The sequence below is a fragment of the Canis lupus genome, chromosome 21 (genome assembly GCF_011100685.1).
Source record: "Canis lupus familiaris isolate Mischka breed German Shepherd chromosome 21, alternate assembly UU_Cfam_GSD_1.0, whole genome shotgun sequence".
NCBI lineage: Eukaryota > Metazoa > Chordata > Mammalia > Carnivora > Canidae > Canis > Canis lupus.
In genome coordinates this window covers 6797825-6815690 of record NC_049242.1, presented here as the reverse complement: position 1 = coordinate 6815690, position 17866 = coordinate 6797825, and the positions used below count along the sequence as shown (strand labels likewise).

Sequence of the window (17866 nt, the reverse complement as noted above, 5' to 3'; positions counted from 1 at the left end):
TACCTCCATGAAGTTTGTATTTCAAGGAGATGGCTAGATAAGAGTTCCTAGTGAACGGCGTAAAATATTTACAATCTCAAAGGCACAGGGAAAGAATGCAAGGTCTTCCAAAAATACATTTGTTTCCTAAGGCTAGAATTTTTACAATATTTACAAGGCTTTTGCAATTAATAGGGGAGGTTTGAGGGAGTGGTAAATAGAATAGGTAGATTCTGAATTGTTTCCAGAGCTGCATTTTTGGTTTTGTCAAGGTATGTGAGATAAAGGTAGTTGCTGTAATTCCTCTAAGAATTGGATTGCAGCCTAAATAATACCAAGAGGCTGATTTACTCACCTAACATCATTATCTTCAATTTGCTTTTTAAAATATATATCAGGAGAGGATTTCCAAGTAAGATGAAAATCAAAAGATTTCTGTGTCCTGGATTTAGAGCTGTTTGTCTCTGGAATGTTTTAGTAAATCCTTCTACAAATGTTTGAGATGTTTTTCTTTCCCTCTGGATACATAGTTTTATTTTTGCTTGGGGAAGGAGACCTAAAAAATGGTTCTACCAGGCTCTGAATATCAGCTTCCAATTTGGCCAACCTCCCACCACAGAACTACTTTAAAAATTCTTGTAAAAAAAAAAAAATTCTTGTAAATATTTTGTCAGTTTTTAGCCATGAGAATATCTCTGGCAGTATTGATACCTCCCCCCACCCCGTATATAAAAAACAGTCCCTGAAAGAGGGTAAAAATGTTACTACTTTCCTAAGATCCAAAGTCATACCCAAAGACTGCCAACAGAAAGAAATGACAACCTGCACGTCCCAGGCAGGTGGAAAGCCAAATTCTTAGGACATAAAACAAGGCAAGTGAGTAGGCAATAGCTATCCCTGGGAAAGAAATGATCAATAACCAATAGGTATGGATTTGGAAAGGAAAGGATACATGAAGTTTATTTTCCTCACTTGACTGGACACTACAGACAGAGGTTCAGGAAAGCTGACTCTGGTAAGGATTCTTACCCTTCTCTGGCTTCTGGTAGTTTTCTCAGGATCCCTCTCTGCAGGCTCCTACAGAGAGAGCCTTTATCTACTGGAATTTGGCAAGGTTTTAAATTCATTTTAATTTTCGTTTCCCCTGGTCTTTTAAAGGGAATAAATAACACAGCAATACATAAAATCCATCAGAGTCTTGTCAACTCTGGGAGGGGGCCATAGGGGACCCTCCTCTGAAGGTAGATATGGGGGCATTTGAGTTAATATTGAAGGATATGCACAAAACCTTTGAGGACAGTCTTTCTCCTTATGTCCCAGTTGATTAAAAATGAGACATCAATTTCTAGGCCAGAGTTTTGATGATGGACCCCTAGGAGAGTGTGATGAGGAAGGCCTTGGTATTGTTTTAGATACCTTCTGCATCTTTAATTTTTCATTAGCCTTTTGTGAGGAAACTTTTAATGAAGTTATTTTGGAATCTTAAAGCTTTTTGGAAGTTTTTACATGACAGTTTAAATAGTCATCCCATTTTGTTTGCTTGATTTGGAAAGCCTTGTTTGTAAGTGCACTTCTTAAATAAAAAATCTTGTATCATTGGAATGTTCCCCATAATGACCATTGCAATTCTAGGTTGTCTTTAGTTAGATTTTGCGATTTGGGTACTATTTACAGCTTCTAGGACCATAGTTCTAAGACATAAAATAAGCAGATGTGCCAAAAGGGGGCATGCTCAACTCTTTGGAATTTGAGGATTTTTTTCTTTTAAAGCTAAACCCTTGGGTCTCTTGGAGCCAAACTAATACTTAGGGGGATGTGCTACTGGGTTGGGGATTATGTAGTGTTTTACAGTGTGCCTTGTTACACACATTTTCTTGAAGTTGGTGAGTGACCTAGTGTCAATCTAACCCATTCCATGTCCAACCTATTCTTAAAGTCTTAAAGTCAGGTATAGCAGATGCCCTAATAGCTTTTAAATGCTCAGCCCATGCCCACCAATTTTGCAGCTTTTGGCTTAACAATGGCCTTTACTTACACAAAAAAAGTTAAATAAAAATCTATTTTGGACCGAGTCCAGGTTTTAAGTCAGATCCTGTTTGACTCCAGCCAGTAGCAGTTCCCTATGTGGAATCTGAGGACTGAATCAAAGGTTGGGGATTCCAATCAAATGGGGAACTATGGAAAGCTAATTAGATTGAGAGCTTGACACAAAGAGTAGAGCTCCGAACCCAAGAAAAGCTTACCCACAGCCCTCAGAAACAGCAAGAAAGAGAATTCAAAGGGTCTGCCGGTATCATGCCTGTGTTTCTCATTGTCCCTAAAGCCATCAGGAATGTCCTTTGGATTCCATCACTGATACCAATTCTCTTAAAAAACAAAACTCGGGGCACCTGGGTGACTCAGTGGTTGAGCATCTGCCTTCAGCTCAGGGTGTGATCCTGGAGTCCTAGGATCGAGTCCTACATCGGGCTGCCTGCATGGAGCCTGCTTCTCCTCCTCTGCCTATGTCTCTGCCTCTCTCCGTGTGTGTGTCTCTTGTGAATAAATAAATAAAATCTTAAAAAAAAAAAACTCAACTGAGTACATTTTCGGGTCCTTCAGGCTTTATTCAATTACTCATGAATCAAGCGGCATCCCACCTAGCAGATAGAAGAGAGCTTTAATGGAAGAGAGCTTCCATATGGAAGACTTTTGTAGCAGAAGGGGGGTGGAAAAAGAAAGTTATTAGTAAAAAATGGATTGTTTGTGGCAAGGTCACCTTCCTTTAGGGGATAGCAGAGGTCTATGAGGCAGATTATCTCACTAGTGATAACCAGGTAACTCCAGGTAACTCCAGATTAAGATTCCACTCCTGGGAGAAGTTGAAACTATAATTAAGTTAGATATTAAGTCTCGTTTTGGTGACATAGGCTTAGCATTAGTGACTCCATTTGGAGTCTATCATCTCTTTGTTAACAGTAGTCGTGACAGAAACAGTATGGCCAACAAAGAAAAAATATTTACTCTCTGGTGCTTTACCAAAAAAAGTTTGCTGACCCTCAATCTAAAGTATGTGTTTTAAAAACCCAGATAAAATCGCAAAGTTTCAGTAATCGAATTTAGAATTTACAAGATAGCTGAAAGCAAAAGAGAATATGTAAATAGATAATCATAAAACAAAGAAAAAGTATATTTTAATGTAACTTATATCATGGTTTTTGATGTGTGAATTCTATGATTTTTAAAGCACTACCATTACTATTCAGACTCAGGAAAGAAAGCAGACCCCAAACATAATAACTGAAACTACAAACTATTTGAGTGGCAAATAGACTAATTTTACTTAGCAATTAAAGATTCAATATTGAATTTGAGTCAGATATGTGTATGTAAAACAACTAGTCTCTAATTATATGTCATAAATCAAAATCCAAACTAAAGTCATATCTGATATATAATATAAACATTACCTATCATTTAAAAAAAGGTGAAGGATTATCTAATTTCCTCTTAAATATTAGATGCTGTGTTAACATCCTTGAGTTGTATTGGACAGTGCAAGGGTTCAGGGGAGGAATACAAGACATTTGAAAAAATAAAGTTATGTACTGGAATTATGAGCAACCTGCATTTGTTTATTTCTTTATACACCCCAATAAATATTTATTGAGCACTTGTAATATGTATAAATGACCCTACCAAGTTCTATGAGTGATATAAAGTAATGTAAATATTGTTTTGAAGGAATGTATCATCTTTGGGGAAAATAATACATGTGCACACCCATAATTATAAAACAACTCAGCATCTGGTGAGTTCAATAGGAGTACAGGGCTATATAGGAGGCATTTAGAAGAGAGTCTAAGAAGAGAGAACACTGCTAGTAAATGTTGAGCATCCTTCTGATTATCATATAAGGTACAAAAGGAAAGCAGTTTGGGGAGCTTAAGCTAGAAAAATCCATTGGGGGAGCACATGAGGGGCTTAAGGAACTATCTAGGATTTGTATTTTATCCATCAAGAATATCACTAGGAAGTCACTGAAGAGTGCTGGAATGGGAGTGATGAGATTAATCTGATGGTAGTCAAAAGGATAGGCTGGAGGTAAGGTAAGCCAGAGACCAGAGAGGAGCCAATTTCTAGTCCAGGGTAAGGCAGTAAGATCCTACACTAGATGTCTGGCAAATGGAATGGAAAGAAAGTCACAGAATGAAGAGGCATTGTGAAGGGAAAAGAAATGCAAGATTTGACAGCAAACAGATAGGACAAGGTGAGGATAAGGGAAAGATTAAACACTGAAATCATTTTCTGACCTAAATGACAGAAAATAGCATAGTGCTATTAACAGAAATAGGGAGTTCAGGAGAAGACATGTTTTGAGGGAAATAAAATCCACTTAAAAACGCTCAGCAGATTGAATTGTTGCAGGATGCACATTCAGGTGGAATATCTAAATAAGCAGTTGGAAATGTAGGAATTTTCTTTCAGAAGAAAGCTTGGGGATGAACAATTTGACATGGAAGTCATCCATAGTCCTATATCATTTTCTAATTACCTTGTTCACTTTTACCCATAGAAAGTGGAATATAAGCATCTGTATATATATTGTCTCACTTGAAAAGCAAACAGGAAAATAGAAATAAGCATTCATTTATTCAAGAAATATTTATTGAGCATCTTCTATGTACTAGCCACTGGACTGTGCTCTGGAGACTCCGTGATGAGGTAGGGACACAGATTCAGTACTGCAAGAAGTGACTCTGTAGCTCACTTTTAGGAACATTCCTACATCTTCAGGGCTTCTTAGTAATTATTTTGTGGTAAGGGTGCCTGGGTGGTGCAGTCGGTTAAGTGGCTGACTCTTGGTTTTCACTCAGGTTGTGATCTTAGGGTCATGAGATTGAGCCCTGCACAGGGGATGCTCAGTGAGGAGTCTGCTTCTCTCTCTTCCTCTCCCTCTCTCTCCCTCTGCTCCTCTCCCACCAATGAATAAATAAATCTTCTAAAAAATTATTATTTTGTGGTCAACAGTCTTTTTATAATGACTTTCTTACTAGCACTTAATCTGTGTTATTAAATTATTTAAAGGCTTATCTAATTCAGTTTATTTTTCTTTCAGGATACATACAGTGGTTTGATGGGTCCTCTGATTATTTGCAGAGAAGGAGTGTTGAATGAGAAGGGAAGAAGAAGCGATGTTGATTATGAATTCGTTCTCTTGTTTTTGGTATTTAATGAGAATGAATCCTGGTATCTGGATGACAATATTAAAAAGTATCTCAATAAAGATCCACGATATTTTAAGCGCAGTGACGATTTTGAAGAAAGCAACAAAATGCATGGTATATCAGAGGTTTAAAAACATAAGCTGACATAAGCTCATAGAAATTCTTAAACTGTAGGAGGTCCCAGTCTCCTCTGAACCCTTCCTCAGTCACAGGGGCACGTGGCCTAATGAAAGTCCTCTAAAACTTTCCTTCCGAGGGAATGAACTAAGCCATTGGTTGACTGCCAGCAAGGTCCAGTGCAACTTGGGGGAGCTCTATCTCTGAAGGCTGGGATCCCTAAACCACAAATTAATTTAAATTAATTTAAAAATGAATGATATGACTTATTGGTATATTTCTATAAGAATACACCATATATCTAGCTAATCAAATTTAAGAGCCTGGCTTAACTGACTCTGGGACATGAACTATCATCACCAAATTTCTGTTTTAATGTGTTATTGTCTATGTTATTTATTTAATTCTATGTAATGTAAGGTAATTTTTCTAAGTGGGAATAATATGTTCTAATTGACACATTCGCACTCTCTCACCAAGATCTACTTCTGACCAAAAGTATACAAAAAGATAGGCCTTGCCCAAGGTCACAAAGTTAGCTAATTGTTAACATTGATTGGAATATGTTGGCTGATTTCTAATTCAGCTACTCTTTCCCCTACAATTTTGCTTCCCTCTCCCCAAAGTTTCTTAGTATGCTCTCTATTTTTAATAAATGTAATTCATTTAATTGTGGCATGATGACCAGAATAAAAAGTTAGTAGAAAGCAGAGTGAGGGCAGCCCGGGTGGCTCAGTGGTTTAGCACTGCCTTCAGCCCAGGGTGTGGTCCTGGAGACCTGGGATCAAGTCCCACGTCAGGCTCCCTGCATGGAGCCTGCTTCTCCTTCTGCCTGTGTCTTTGCCTTTCTCTCTCTCTCTCTCTCTCTCTCTCTCATGAATAAGTAAATTAAATCTTAAAAAAAAAAAAAAAAAGAAAGCAGAGTGAGAGTCCCCATCATGTCCACCGAGTTTGAGTTTGCTTTGGTCATGGCAAGGGCATGGGCTCATCCCATGTGAAGCTTTCCTTCTTTTGGCAATTCAGCCATACTGAATAACTTGCCCCAAACTAGTTCTCAGAAAGTGAAATATTGAGGGAATAGCTTCTAATTCATTCAGTTTTGATTTATATAACCCTGATTCTCTGTGTCATCATTAACTTGTCTACAGAATGGTATAAATAATGGCTGCTTCAGAAATGAGCCTGTAACTCACTCTACAAAGAGAACATGCCAAACCAGCAAGCAAACAAAACACACTGCTACCAAAAATGTAGCTTTTAAAAATAAACTGTGACTTCTTTTTTCTGGCTTTTATAAGGATTTCTTATTAACCTGGATTTTGGGTCTAGAATGGTGGGGACATTGGTGTAAGTTTGTTATGTGTTTATCAGGTAGATGAAAATATTGGTAACCTAAAGATCTTGAATCATTTCTAAAACCAGATTAAGTAATGACCACTAATAAAGAATATTTTCTTTTCACCTTCTTAGCTATCAATGGAAAGATTTTTGGGAATCTCCATGGCCTTATCATGAATGAAGATACGATGACAAACTGGTATCTGTTGGGAATAGGAAGTGAAGTGGACATACACACCATCCATTATCATGCTGAGAGTTTTCTTTTCAAGGTAAGTATAAGGAATATGCTTTGGAAAAGACTTTTTGAACTAAAAGATTCAATGTATGTTCACTGTGAAAAAAGATGGGTTTTAGCAATAAGGCTTATGAGGTTCATGTTAGAAAGTGGAAGAGAATAATGTGATTATACCCTTCCCCCAGTTGATATTTCTTAATATGTACATATATTTTGTTGTGCTTGTGAGAAACTTTCCAAGCCTCAGAAGAGAATTTTCTCATCAGAATTCTCATCAGACTACTCATCATTCTAATTTTTACCACTCTGGATTATGCTGTTAATACTGTATGTGAAAGCACATGTACTGGTTTTTCCTTTTTTCTTAAACTTTTTTTCTTTTACTTTTGTTTTTTCCCTTTCTTTTCTATGTCATTAACTATCAGAATAGCCCTATCCAGTAAAGGAAATACTTTGAGCTCTGGCTTGGGCTCTCAAACTTTATCTTGTTTTGTTTTTTTGTTTGTTTGTTTGTTTGTGGTTGTTCGTTATTTTTTGTCTTTTGTTTTGTTTTGTCTTACGGAGTTGGGCTGGACCATGTATAGCCTTCTGCCTGTCTAGCCGCAAGCTATCTGGGTGGTACTGGCTGTACAGCATCACCCAGCTGTTTAAGAAACAGATCGCCAGGCCCTACACCAGTCCTGAGGAATCAGAATCCCAGGTATAAGGTCTAAATAGGCCATCATCCTGCAGCACCTGGGTGGTTCAGTCAGTTAGGGTTTGACTTCAGCTCAGGTCATGATCTTAGGGTCCTAGGATTAAGCCCCACTTCAGACTCTGTGCTCAGTGGGGAGTCTGCTTCTCCTGCCTCTGCACTTCTCCTGCTCATGCTCTCTTTCTCTCTCAAATAAAGAAAATCTTTAAAAAGAAAGAAGGAAAGAATGAATAGGCCATCATCCCAAAAGGCTTAGTGAAGCCTATAAGGAAAAAGAATAAAAAAGAATTCCAATGCAGTGGAAATAACTGCATTGTTCTTTTTTCCAGCTATACAGCAATAAATAGTAACTTTAATAAAACACCTAATATTTCCCCTCTGTGTATTTATTTAACATAGTTTAAGACACCAAGTACTAGCTTATAGTGGTTATAGTTTTATATATTAAATGGCTATGCTGCTTTTCCGAACTTGGCTTTTTCAACTCACATCTTTAAAAATCTATTAAAAATGTATAAAATGTAATAAAACTGTAAAAATTATCTTATACACCTATACAATTATTTTGTATACATCTATAAACTTTAAAAATTAAAGTACAATTGACATTGAGTAAAAGTCCCTCTATATAAGTGTACAGTTCTGTTTTGGAAAACACATATGGTAGCATAATTAATGCTAATTAACATCTACATTACTCCCTCAAATGTCTTTGTTGCACTTTCTACAGTCAGCTACTTCCTTATGCTGATATATATATTTGCTATATTGATATATTTTCTCTCTATAGATTTGCCTTTCTTGAAATGTATAAATGGAATCATACCATCTATAGCATTCTGAAACGGGCTTGTTTCACTCAGTATAGGCATTTGAATTGTGTCCATCTTGTGTGTATCAGTATTTTGATCCATTTGATTATTGAGTAGTAGTCCAGTGTATGAATATACTGCAGTTTGTTAATCCATTTTCCCACTGAGGGATATGTGGGTTCTTTCTGGGTTTTGGTTATTACAAATAAAATTATAAATATTGTGGACATATTTTCCTGTGAACACAAGTTTTCATTTCCCTTGAGAAAATACCTAAGGGGTTGGATTGCCAGACCATGTGATAAGTATATGCTTAACTTTTTAAGAAACTGCCAAAATATTTTCCACAGAGACAGTATCATTTTTGCATTCCCACCAGAAAAATATAAGAGCATCACCTGTTCCACACCCACATCAACACTTGGTATCTTCCATTTTTATTTTATTTTTTTCTTTGCCATCTTATTAAGTGTACCGGTAGCTCATTGTTTTTTGTATACATTTTCCAAATGGCTAATGATATAAAGAGCATCTTCTCATGTGCTTATTTACCATCTGCCATCTGTAAATCTTCTTTGGTGAAGTGTCCAAATTTTATGTCCATTTTTAAATTTTGTTATTTATATCCTTATCTTTGAGTTTGTGGGCTTTCTACATACGAATAGTTTGCCAGCTATGTGATTGCAAATATTTGTTCCCAGTCTGTGGCTCATCTTTTTTATTCCTTTAATGTTATCTTCCAAAGAATAGAAAATTCTAATGAAGTATAGTTTATCATTTTTTTCTTTTGTGCATCATGCTTTTGGTGTGAAAGTAAATTTTTGCCTAACTTAAGGTCACAAGGATTTTCTTCTAGCAGTTTTATAGTTTTAGGTGTTATATTTAGGCCTCTGATCCATTTTAACTTTTTTATATGGTTCAAGGTTTATTTCTTACATATGGGTGTCCAGTCATTCCAATACCATTCATTGAAAAGACTATTCTTTCTCCCCCTGTGTCAAAATCATATTGATCATATATAAGGTGGTCTATCTCTTGGATGTCTATTCTGTTACATTGATCTATGTATCTGTCCTTTTTTGAATACCATCCTGTCTTGATTACTTTAGTGTGAGAGTAAGTGTTTAAATCAAGCAAAGATTGTCTTAGCTATTCCAGATCTTTGCCTTCCCATATAAATTTTAGAAATGGCTTGTTAATTTCTATTAAAAATTCCTGTAGGATTTTGATTGGAATTGCTTGGAATCTGTACATGGGTTTGAGGACAATTGATATCTTAACAATATTAAGTCTTCCAATTCATGAACATGATATACCTCTCTATTTATGCAGATCTTCTTTGTTTCTGTCATCAGTATTTTGTAGTTTCAGCATACAGGGCTTGTATATATTTTGTTGGATTATTACCTAAGTAATATCATAGGTTTTGGTGATAGACTTTATTTCAATTTCTAATTGTTCATCGCCAATATATAGAAATATAATTGATTTTTTATATAATTAATCTTATATCCTACAACTCTGATAAATAGTTCTAGTAGCTTTTTTATGGATTTTGGGTGATGGTTTCCTACATAGACAATCTTCTTTTCTGTGAATTGAGATGATTTTATTTCTTTATTTTCAATCTGTATGTCTTTTATTTCTTTTTCTTGCCTTAGTGCAGTGGCTGGGACTTCTAGTATAATTCTTAAATATGAATGGTGAAAATGAATATCCTTGCCTTAGTCTTAGGGTGGAAAGCATTCAGTTATTTATCACTGAATATAAAGTTAGCTGTAGTTTTTTTGTAGATCCTATTAATAAGTGGAAGAAGTTTCCACTCTTAGTTTGCTGATGGTTTTAATCATGAACAGATGTTAAATTCTATCAAATTCTTTGTCTGCATCTATTGGGATGAACACATTTTTCTTCTTTAGTTTTTGGATGATTTTCTTTAGTAAACTGATGATTTACATAGATTGATTTTCTTTTTTTAAAAAAAACTTACTTGAGAGAGAGCATGAGCATAAATAGGGGGGATGGGCATAGGAGCATAGAAGAAGACTCCCACTGAGCTAGAAGCCCAATGTGGGGCTTAATCCTAGGACTCCTGAGATCATGACCTGAGCCAAAGGCAGATGCTCAACCAAATGAGCCACCCAGACATCCCCATAGTTTGATTTTCAAATATTGAACCAATTTTCAATCTCAGGATAAATCTTACTCTGTCATAATGCATTATGCTTTTTATGTATTGCTAGATTCAATTTGCTAGTATTTTTTAAAGGGTTTTACAATTATTTTCATGAGGAATATTGGTTGTAGCTTTCTCTTCTCATTAAGTCTTTGTATGATTTGGGTATCAGGGTAATGTCAGCCTCATAAGATGAGTTTGGAAGTGGTCTATCCTCTTCTATCTTTTGGAAGGGTTTGTTTTAATATTAGTATCATTTCTTCTTTTCAATAGTATCTTTATTTTAAATTTAAATACAATTTGCCAACATATACTATAACACCCAGTGCTCATCACATCAAGTGCCCTCCTTAGTGCCTGTCACCAGTTACCCCATCCCCCCACCTACCTCCCCTTCTGCAACCCTTTGTTGCCCAGAGTTAGTCTCTCATGGTTTGTCTCCCTCTCTAATTTTTCCCCACTCAGTTACCCTTCTTTCCCTTATAATCCCTTTCACTATTTCTTATATCTCACGTATGAGTGAAACCACATGAGGATTGTCCTTCTTTGATGGTATCATTTCTTCTTTAAATGTTGTAGAATTTGCCAAAGAAGCCATCTGGACCCAGAGTTTTAATTTGTCAGAAAGTCTTAATATAATTCCATTTTCTTTAATAGTAACCTGAATAGTGATCTTAGGTAGTTTTCATCTTAAGGAGTGAGTCCATACCATCTAAGTTGTAGAATTCACAGTTATTAAAAATATTCCTTTATTATCCTTTTCAACATCTATAAGGTCTATAGTGATGTCCCCTCTTTAATTCCTAATATTTGTAATTTGTGTCTTTTTTTTTTCTTGGTCAGTTTGTCTAGAGGTTTGTATTAGTTATTTATTGCTTTATAACAAATTACCCCTACACTTAGTTGCCTAAAACAACCAACACTAACTCACAATTTCTCAGGGTCAAAAATCTGGGAGTAGTTTAGCTCGTTGGTTCTGACTCAGCATTTCTCAGGAGGCTGCAATCAAGATGTCAGGTGGAGCTGTAGTCATCACGTTTGACTAGGGCTGGAGAATCACGTCCAAAATCATTCACAGGGCTGTTAAATGAAGGCTTCAGTTCTTCACCACATGGGTATGGCATAGAAGCTGACTTCTCGGGATCCCTGGGTGGCGCAGCGGTTTGGCGCCTGCCTTTGGCCCAGGGCGCGATCCTGGAGACCCGGGATCGAATCCCACGTCGGGCTCCCGGTGCATGGAGCCTGCTTCTCCCTCTGCCTATGTTTCTGCCTCTCTCTCTCTCTGTATGACTATCATAAATAAATAAAAGTTAAAAAAATAAAAAAAAAAAGAAGCTGACTTCTACCAGGACGAATATTCCAAAAAAAGAGAGCAAGAGAGAGGGTCTAAGTCTTTCGGAAGTAGCATGCCATCACTTCTGCTATATGCTATTGGTCTCACAGATCAACTCTCAATGTAGAAGGGGACTCCAAAGGTTATGAATAGCAGGAGGCAGGGATCATTGGGGGCCATTGTAGAGGATGGTACCACCAGATTTATCGATCTTATTGACCTGTTCAAAGAACTAGCTTTTGTTTTCTTTGATTTATCTCTATTATTTTTCTGTCCCCAGTTTTATTGGTTTCTGCTCTTATCATTATTACCTTCTTTCTGCAGATAGATAAATCTTACCGAGAAGATGTGTACGATCTCTTTCCTGGGACATTCCAAACCATTGAGCTGTTTGCAGATCACCCAGGAACATGGCTGATACACTGTCATGTGTCTGACCACATCCATGCTGGCATGGAGACAACCTACACAGTCCTTCGGAACATAGGTACTGTTTTCTGTCAGTGATGATGGGTGATAGCACCAGGCTTCCTGTAGGCCCTGTAGGCACAAGAGCCCCCAAGGGCTCAGGGTCAAGCAAGAGAGACAGACATGTAAGTAGTAACTGTAATAGAATATGATACAAGCCAACAGAGTGCAGAGTACAGGGCTCAGTGGCAGCAGTAGGAGGTAATGATTAACAGTGTGGGATATGAGCAAACATTCTAGAGGCTATAATGCTTCAGATGGATCTTAATGGGTGAGTAGAAGCTTGAAAGGTAGATGGGGTAAGGACAGCATGTGTACTGGTATGAAGTAGAACAGTGAGAATTTAAGAAAGACCTGCAGATACAAATGGGATAAAGTCCTCATTGGTAAAATGACGCGACTCTTGAAATACCTCATGTCATGAAAAGAATCTACTTCTGTTGTTTATAAAACAATCAACTTGTCTTCCTTGTCCAGACAACAGGATCCCTTACTCTACCAAGTCTCCATCTGGAGGAGCGTCCCCCCCAGCCACAGTGCCCTCCAATGGTAATGATACCCTCCCTGAATCCCACAAGTGAATAGTCAATGTTCACTCCCTAGGAAAAGGCAGAGGACTGACACCTCACTCTTCTTTCCACAGAAGAACCCGGCAAGGAGCAGCTCTATTTCTTTGGCAAGAATCTGCATCCTAGGGGAGCAAAAGCAGCCTTGGTCATCCTCTTCGTCATTGGACTCCTCTTCCTTATCTCCACGGTGATTCTTTCCCTCAGATTGCACTCTGCAAAGAAGCAGGTTGCATATCGGCAAGTTCAGTCCTGCGCACTCCCCACAGATGCTCTGTGAACCAACTGGTCTTCCTTAGCAGTGAAACTGGACAAGGCATCGTTAATCAAGAAAGGTTTACATTATATCTTGGATCAGGCTCTGATCCTCCAGAATACAATCAAAGCAATTTGCTTTTACTTATTTATTTTTCAATGGGCTGTGAATAATCCTCAGGTATAACATACAGAAAGAAGAACAGGTGTGACTGAGAAAACACAGTATGTTTTCTGAATGAATTTGCTGACACGGGGAAAACCTCTGAAAGATATCTTTATTTTCCATGTTTCATAATTCTCAGATTAGACGGTGGGTGCTTCCTTAACCAATCATCCACATTCCTAGATGGACGGCTTTGGGAAAGAGTTACACTGCCTCAGACACCTAACTGGAATGTTGCTGACTCTTCAACACAGTTGTGTAAGATGTTTCCCTTAGTCGCTCCAGAGAAAATAACTTTCTGAGGAGTTCATGGAAATGTCGAAATTAGTATCTGCTGATAAAATTTGATCAAATGAAGTTGTTGGAGGCTTCAGTCAGCTTTCTTGGCCTTTTCCACTTGAATACAAATAGCCTGTGCACTGTTTGCCATAGAAGGCAAAGTTATCAGCATTTAAAAAAAGATTGCTGCTATTTTTATGCAAACCTGTAGAGGTGCTTTAATGCTTACAACTCACTTCATGTTATGTTTTCACAATGTTTCCATGGCAACGTTTGTTGTTGTTGTTGTTGTTGTTGCTGTTTTCCAAAGTCACCTAGAAAATTTGTATTTGTATTTCAGGATGTGGAGGGCTGGAAGCTATAAAAGAGCAGGCTAAGTTCTCCCACTGTGAGGCAGAGACTCCCTAAAAGTTTAGTGGGAGCTTCAACGTGGGAAGGAAAGTTTGTAGGAGGCGAGTCTGGACTTGAGCCCTGAGTCTTATTTTTCACCTCACCTAGCAGGATATTTCCAAAGTCTGCATCTTCAAGGAGATAAAAACAGTCTCATCATGTGACTGGTTGGGAGAAGAGATCTCACAAAATTCTTGATTCCATGCTTCTTAAAGACAGCTCTTTATGGGAGGAGAAAAAAAGAAAAAAGAAAAACCTAGAAAAAAGCTTTTAAATCATTAAATTGGCTTTGAAGATATACATTACAGTTTTCAAGGCTCACGTGTAAAAATAAAATATCGGACAACTAAACTCAACCCATTACAAGGCGATCCATACTCTGTATGTATGCCTAAACGTTAGGTTAAGATAGATAAAAGCAACTTTGCTTATTACTAGACTGAGAAATTGCCCTTAGCTCAGGGCAAGATGCCCTGCGATGCCAATGTCAATGCCAGATGAGTGATATCAGTACATTTGCCTTAGCAGATTCATTTGGATGTCCAGGTGAACAACTAGGACCTAAAAAAATACTCTGGTGGAGGGACCTTTCATACTTTCTCATCTTCATCTTGGTGAGGGGAAACGAGTAATTTGATAAAAGTTGTACTCTTACATAAAACAGGATGCCAATGCTAATAGTTCTGTTCTTAGTTTGCTTGAATGTCATATTGAACAGTGTACCCAAAAGATTTTGAATTCCAGCCTGCTTGCCACTGATAATGTGATTTTGTAGTATGTGCTCTACAGTTTTCATGCATGTGTAGGCTGTATAATTTCATAGTAATAATTGTGATAAATGCCTTATTTATAACTCACCTAGACAACAAATTATTCAGTTTTTTCCTTTTCTCTTAGTCTATTTTTTTAATGAAATGAAACCATAAAGTAGTTTGATTATACCATTTCTCTTTTTAATAAAGTTTCAAAGATCATAAGATGGCAGTTTGCGTTTTTTTTTTTTTTTTTTTTTCACTAAATATTATGGATCACTAGACCTAGGGCAAGGGGTTCCTTAAAGGAGACTTGTCTTTTAGATATTTAGCAACTATCCTAGCTATACCTGCTAAAGGAAATGAAACAAAATAACTACATCTCTGCAAATGATAGGACTCTCCTTGAATATTGTTTCCTCAAATGTACCATACTCCTTTCCTTGCTTCAGTCCTTTAAGAAAATCAATTACATTTAGATACATCGCCTGTTACAATGGAAGAGGTGTCCCTATTCCTAGTAGGTGGGTCTCTTACTTGGCTCTGGACTTTATCTCTTCTTGCTTTCTCAAGGATATCAGTGGTACCCACCATTAGCAAACAAATAGAGACATCTGGGTGGCTCAGTGGTTGAGCATCTGCCTTCAGCTCAGGTCATGATCCTAGGGTCCTGGGCTTGAGCCCCTGGGATCCCTCCCCCTCTGCCTGCTGCTCTCCCTGTTTGTGTTCTCTCTCTCTCTCTCTCTCTCTCCTGTCAAATAAATAAATAAATAAATATTTTTTTTTAAAAAAAAAAACAACAGAAGACTGTTGTCATTAACTTCATAACCCTCTGTAACCCAGTTAGTTTCTCTGTTCCTTTGATAGCAGAATTTTCTGCCTGTATCATGCATGCTTCAACCTTTTCCAATGACTTCTAATCCAGCGTACCTCACTCCCACCTCCCAGTCTGCTGGGATGGGATCAACCACAATGCCATTTCCAATGGCTTCTTTCCCATCTTGATCTCACTTCACCTCTTTGTAACAATCGATAGCTTCTTCCTTTGAAACACCCTGTAGTTCCTTGGCTTTTCCACGTGATCCCTGCCAGCCCTCCTTCTTTGGTTGCTTTTTCTTTTCAGTCTCTTGCTAGCTCTTTGTGTCCCATCTCACTGAAGTGTTGACATGCCTCAGGGCTTGACACTGGGCCCTCTTCTCTTTTCTGCTCTCTGAGGTAGGCTGAATAATGTCCCCAACGATTTTGTGTCCTAATTGCTGAACCCATGTCACTTTAGATGGCAAAAAAGACTTTGCAGGTATGATTAAGTAAAGGATCCTGAGATAGATGACTCAGATTGTCCATAAATGAAAGTCACAGCACCCGTCTAAAAGACAGCCAGAGGGAGATGTGACTATGGAAGAAGGCCAAGTGATAAGTGAAGTAGGACACTATGCTGCTGGCTTTGGAGATGAAGGAAGGGGCCACAAGCCAAGGAATGCTGCTCTAAAACCTGGGAAAGGCAAGGGAACAGATTCTCCCCCAGAGCCTCCAGAGAGAGCTTGGCCCTGCCAGCATCTCGTATACCAGTAAACATGATTTTGGATTTAAGAGTTCCAGAACTGTTAAGAGAATAAATGGGAGTCATCACATTTGTGGTCATTTGTTACAGCCTCCTCCCTACATTGTTTTATCCAAATTCGTGAATCTAAAAACCATCTTTAGGCTAACACATTAAAAATGTGTTTAGACTGCAGGCCACAAATCCTGCTTAAGCAGGGTCACTGCATCAGTCTCCCAACCATCCTCTCTGCTGTCACTATTGTCCCTTCCCACCACTCTACACAGCTGCAGCAGTGTTCTTCCAAATCTGATCACATCACCTCCCTGGTGAATACCTTTCAACGTCTTCCATTTCACTTTTAATTCTATCCAAACTCCTTACCTTGGTCTCAGGCCCAGCCTGATTTGGCCCATGACTGCGTCTCTGACTTCATCTCAAACTCTTCCGTGCTTTAATTTTGATCAGTTCTTGTGCCCTGCTAGTTCCTTCCTGCCTCAGGACCTTTGCATGTGCTACTTTTTAAGCCTGGAATACTCTTCCTCTCTAGCACCCTCCTCCCCCTTCTTAACTTTCCTAGCTCATCTGTGAGCTCCTCAGACTGCCCTCTCTAAAGCAGATCCCTCCCCTATGTCCACTATTTTCCTTTGTAGCACTTCTCATGGGACATGACCATTTTATCTTTGTTAGTTTGATTTTCTTCTGCCTCTTTGGCTGCAGTGTAGGAATCATTAAAGCAAAGACTCCTGACCTGCTTTGCTCATTGCTGCATCTCCAGCACAGACCAAGTGCAGATATATAATTGTTCAGCAATATTACTTGAATAAATGTATAAACAGAACAGACAGCGTAGTAGGCTTGACTATTCTCACTTTGAGTATTTCGGCTGCAAAAAGTCTCATGTTCAAATGTCAAATGTCATGAGTCTGAAACAAACAAACAAAAAAACAGATTCTGGGACAGTGGCTGTGAGAACAGCTACTCTGGCTTCCTTCTCATAAATGACACTGGACCAAGGGTAGGGGCTGGAGGGACATGAGAGGAGCATGTGTTATTCAACCCCTAAATGCACCTTACAATTAGAAAAAAAAGCAATGTCATCAAAAATAAGGAAAGTCTAAGAAACTGTTGCAGCTAGGAGGGCCTCCTAAAAATTAAGGAGATATGAATAAACTAGATTTTCATTAATATTAATGTACCAGCATTGGCTCATTAATTGTAACAAATGTATTATACCAATATGTTAACAAGAGGGGAAAATAGGCTCAAGAGTGGGAGTATATGGGAACTCTCTGTATCATCTGTTCAATTTTTCTGCATATTCAAAACTATTCTAAAAATTAAAGTCTATTTTTTTAAGAGGAGGGGATGGGGGGAGGGAGAGAGAGAGTCTTAAGTGGGCTCCATGTCCAGTGCGGAGCCTGACTTGGGGCTCTATCTCATAACCTTGAGATCATGACCTGAGCCGAAATCTAGAACCCAGATGCCCCAAAGTCTATTTTTTTTTTAAGTCAATGTTACATATACTCTTATGTGACACCTTAAGCTTCTGAGAT

At 38.0% G+C, this 17866-nt stretch overlaps 1 protein-coding gene across 1 annotated transcript in view; it reads left to right on the top strand.

Annotated features, from left to right (window-relative positions):
* The window catches only part of HEPHL1 (hephaestin like 1), a 93401-nt gene extending 78406 nt beyond the window's left edge, over nucleotides 1-14995 (top strand). The window contains exons 16-20 of the mRNA XM_038568301.1: nucleotides 5078-5300; nucleotides 6774-6913; nucleotides 12219-12381; nucleotides 12840-12911; nucleotides 13006-14995. Coding sequence (XP_038424229.1) covers nucleotides 5078-5300; nucleotides 6774-6913; nucleotides 12219-12381; nucleotides 12840-12911; nucleotides 13006-13208 — 801 coding nt within the window. The 3' untranslated portion in view covers nucleotides 13209-14995. The remainder of the gene's footprint in view (nucleotides 1-5077; nucleotides 5301-6773; nucleotides 6914-12218; nucleotides 12382-12839; nucleotides 12912-13005) is intronic.
* The last annotated feature ends 2871 nt before the right edge of the window (nucleotides 14996-17866 follow it).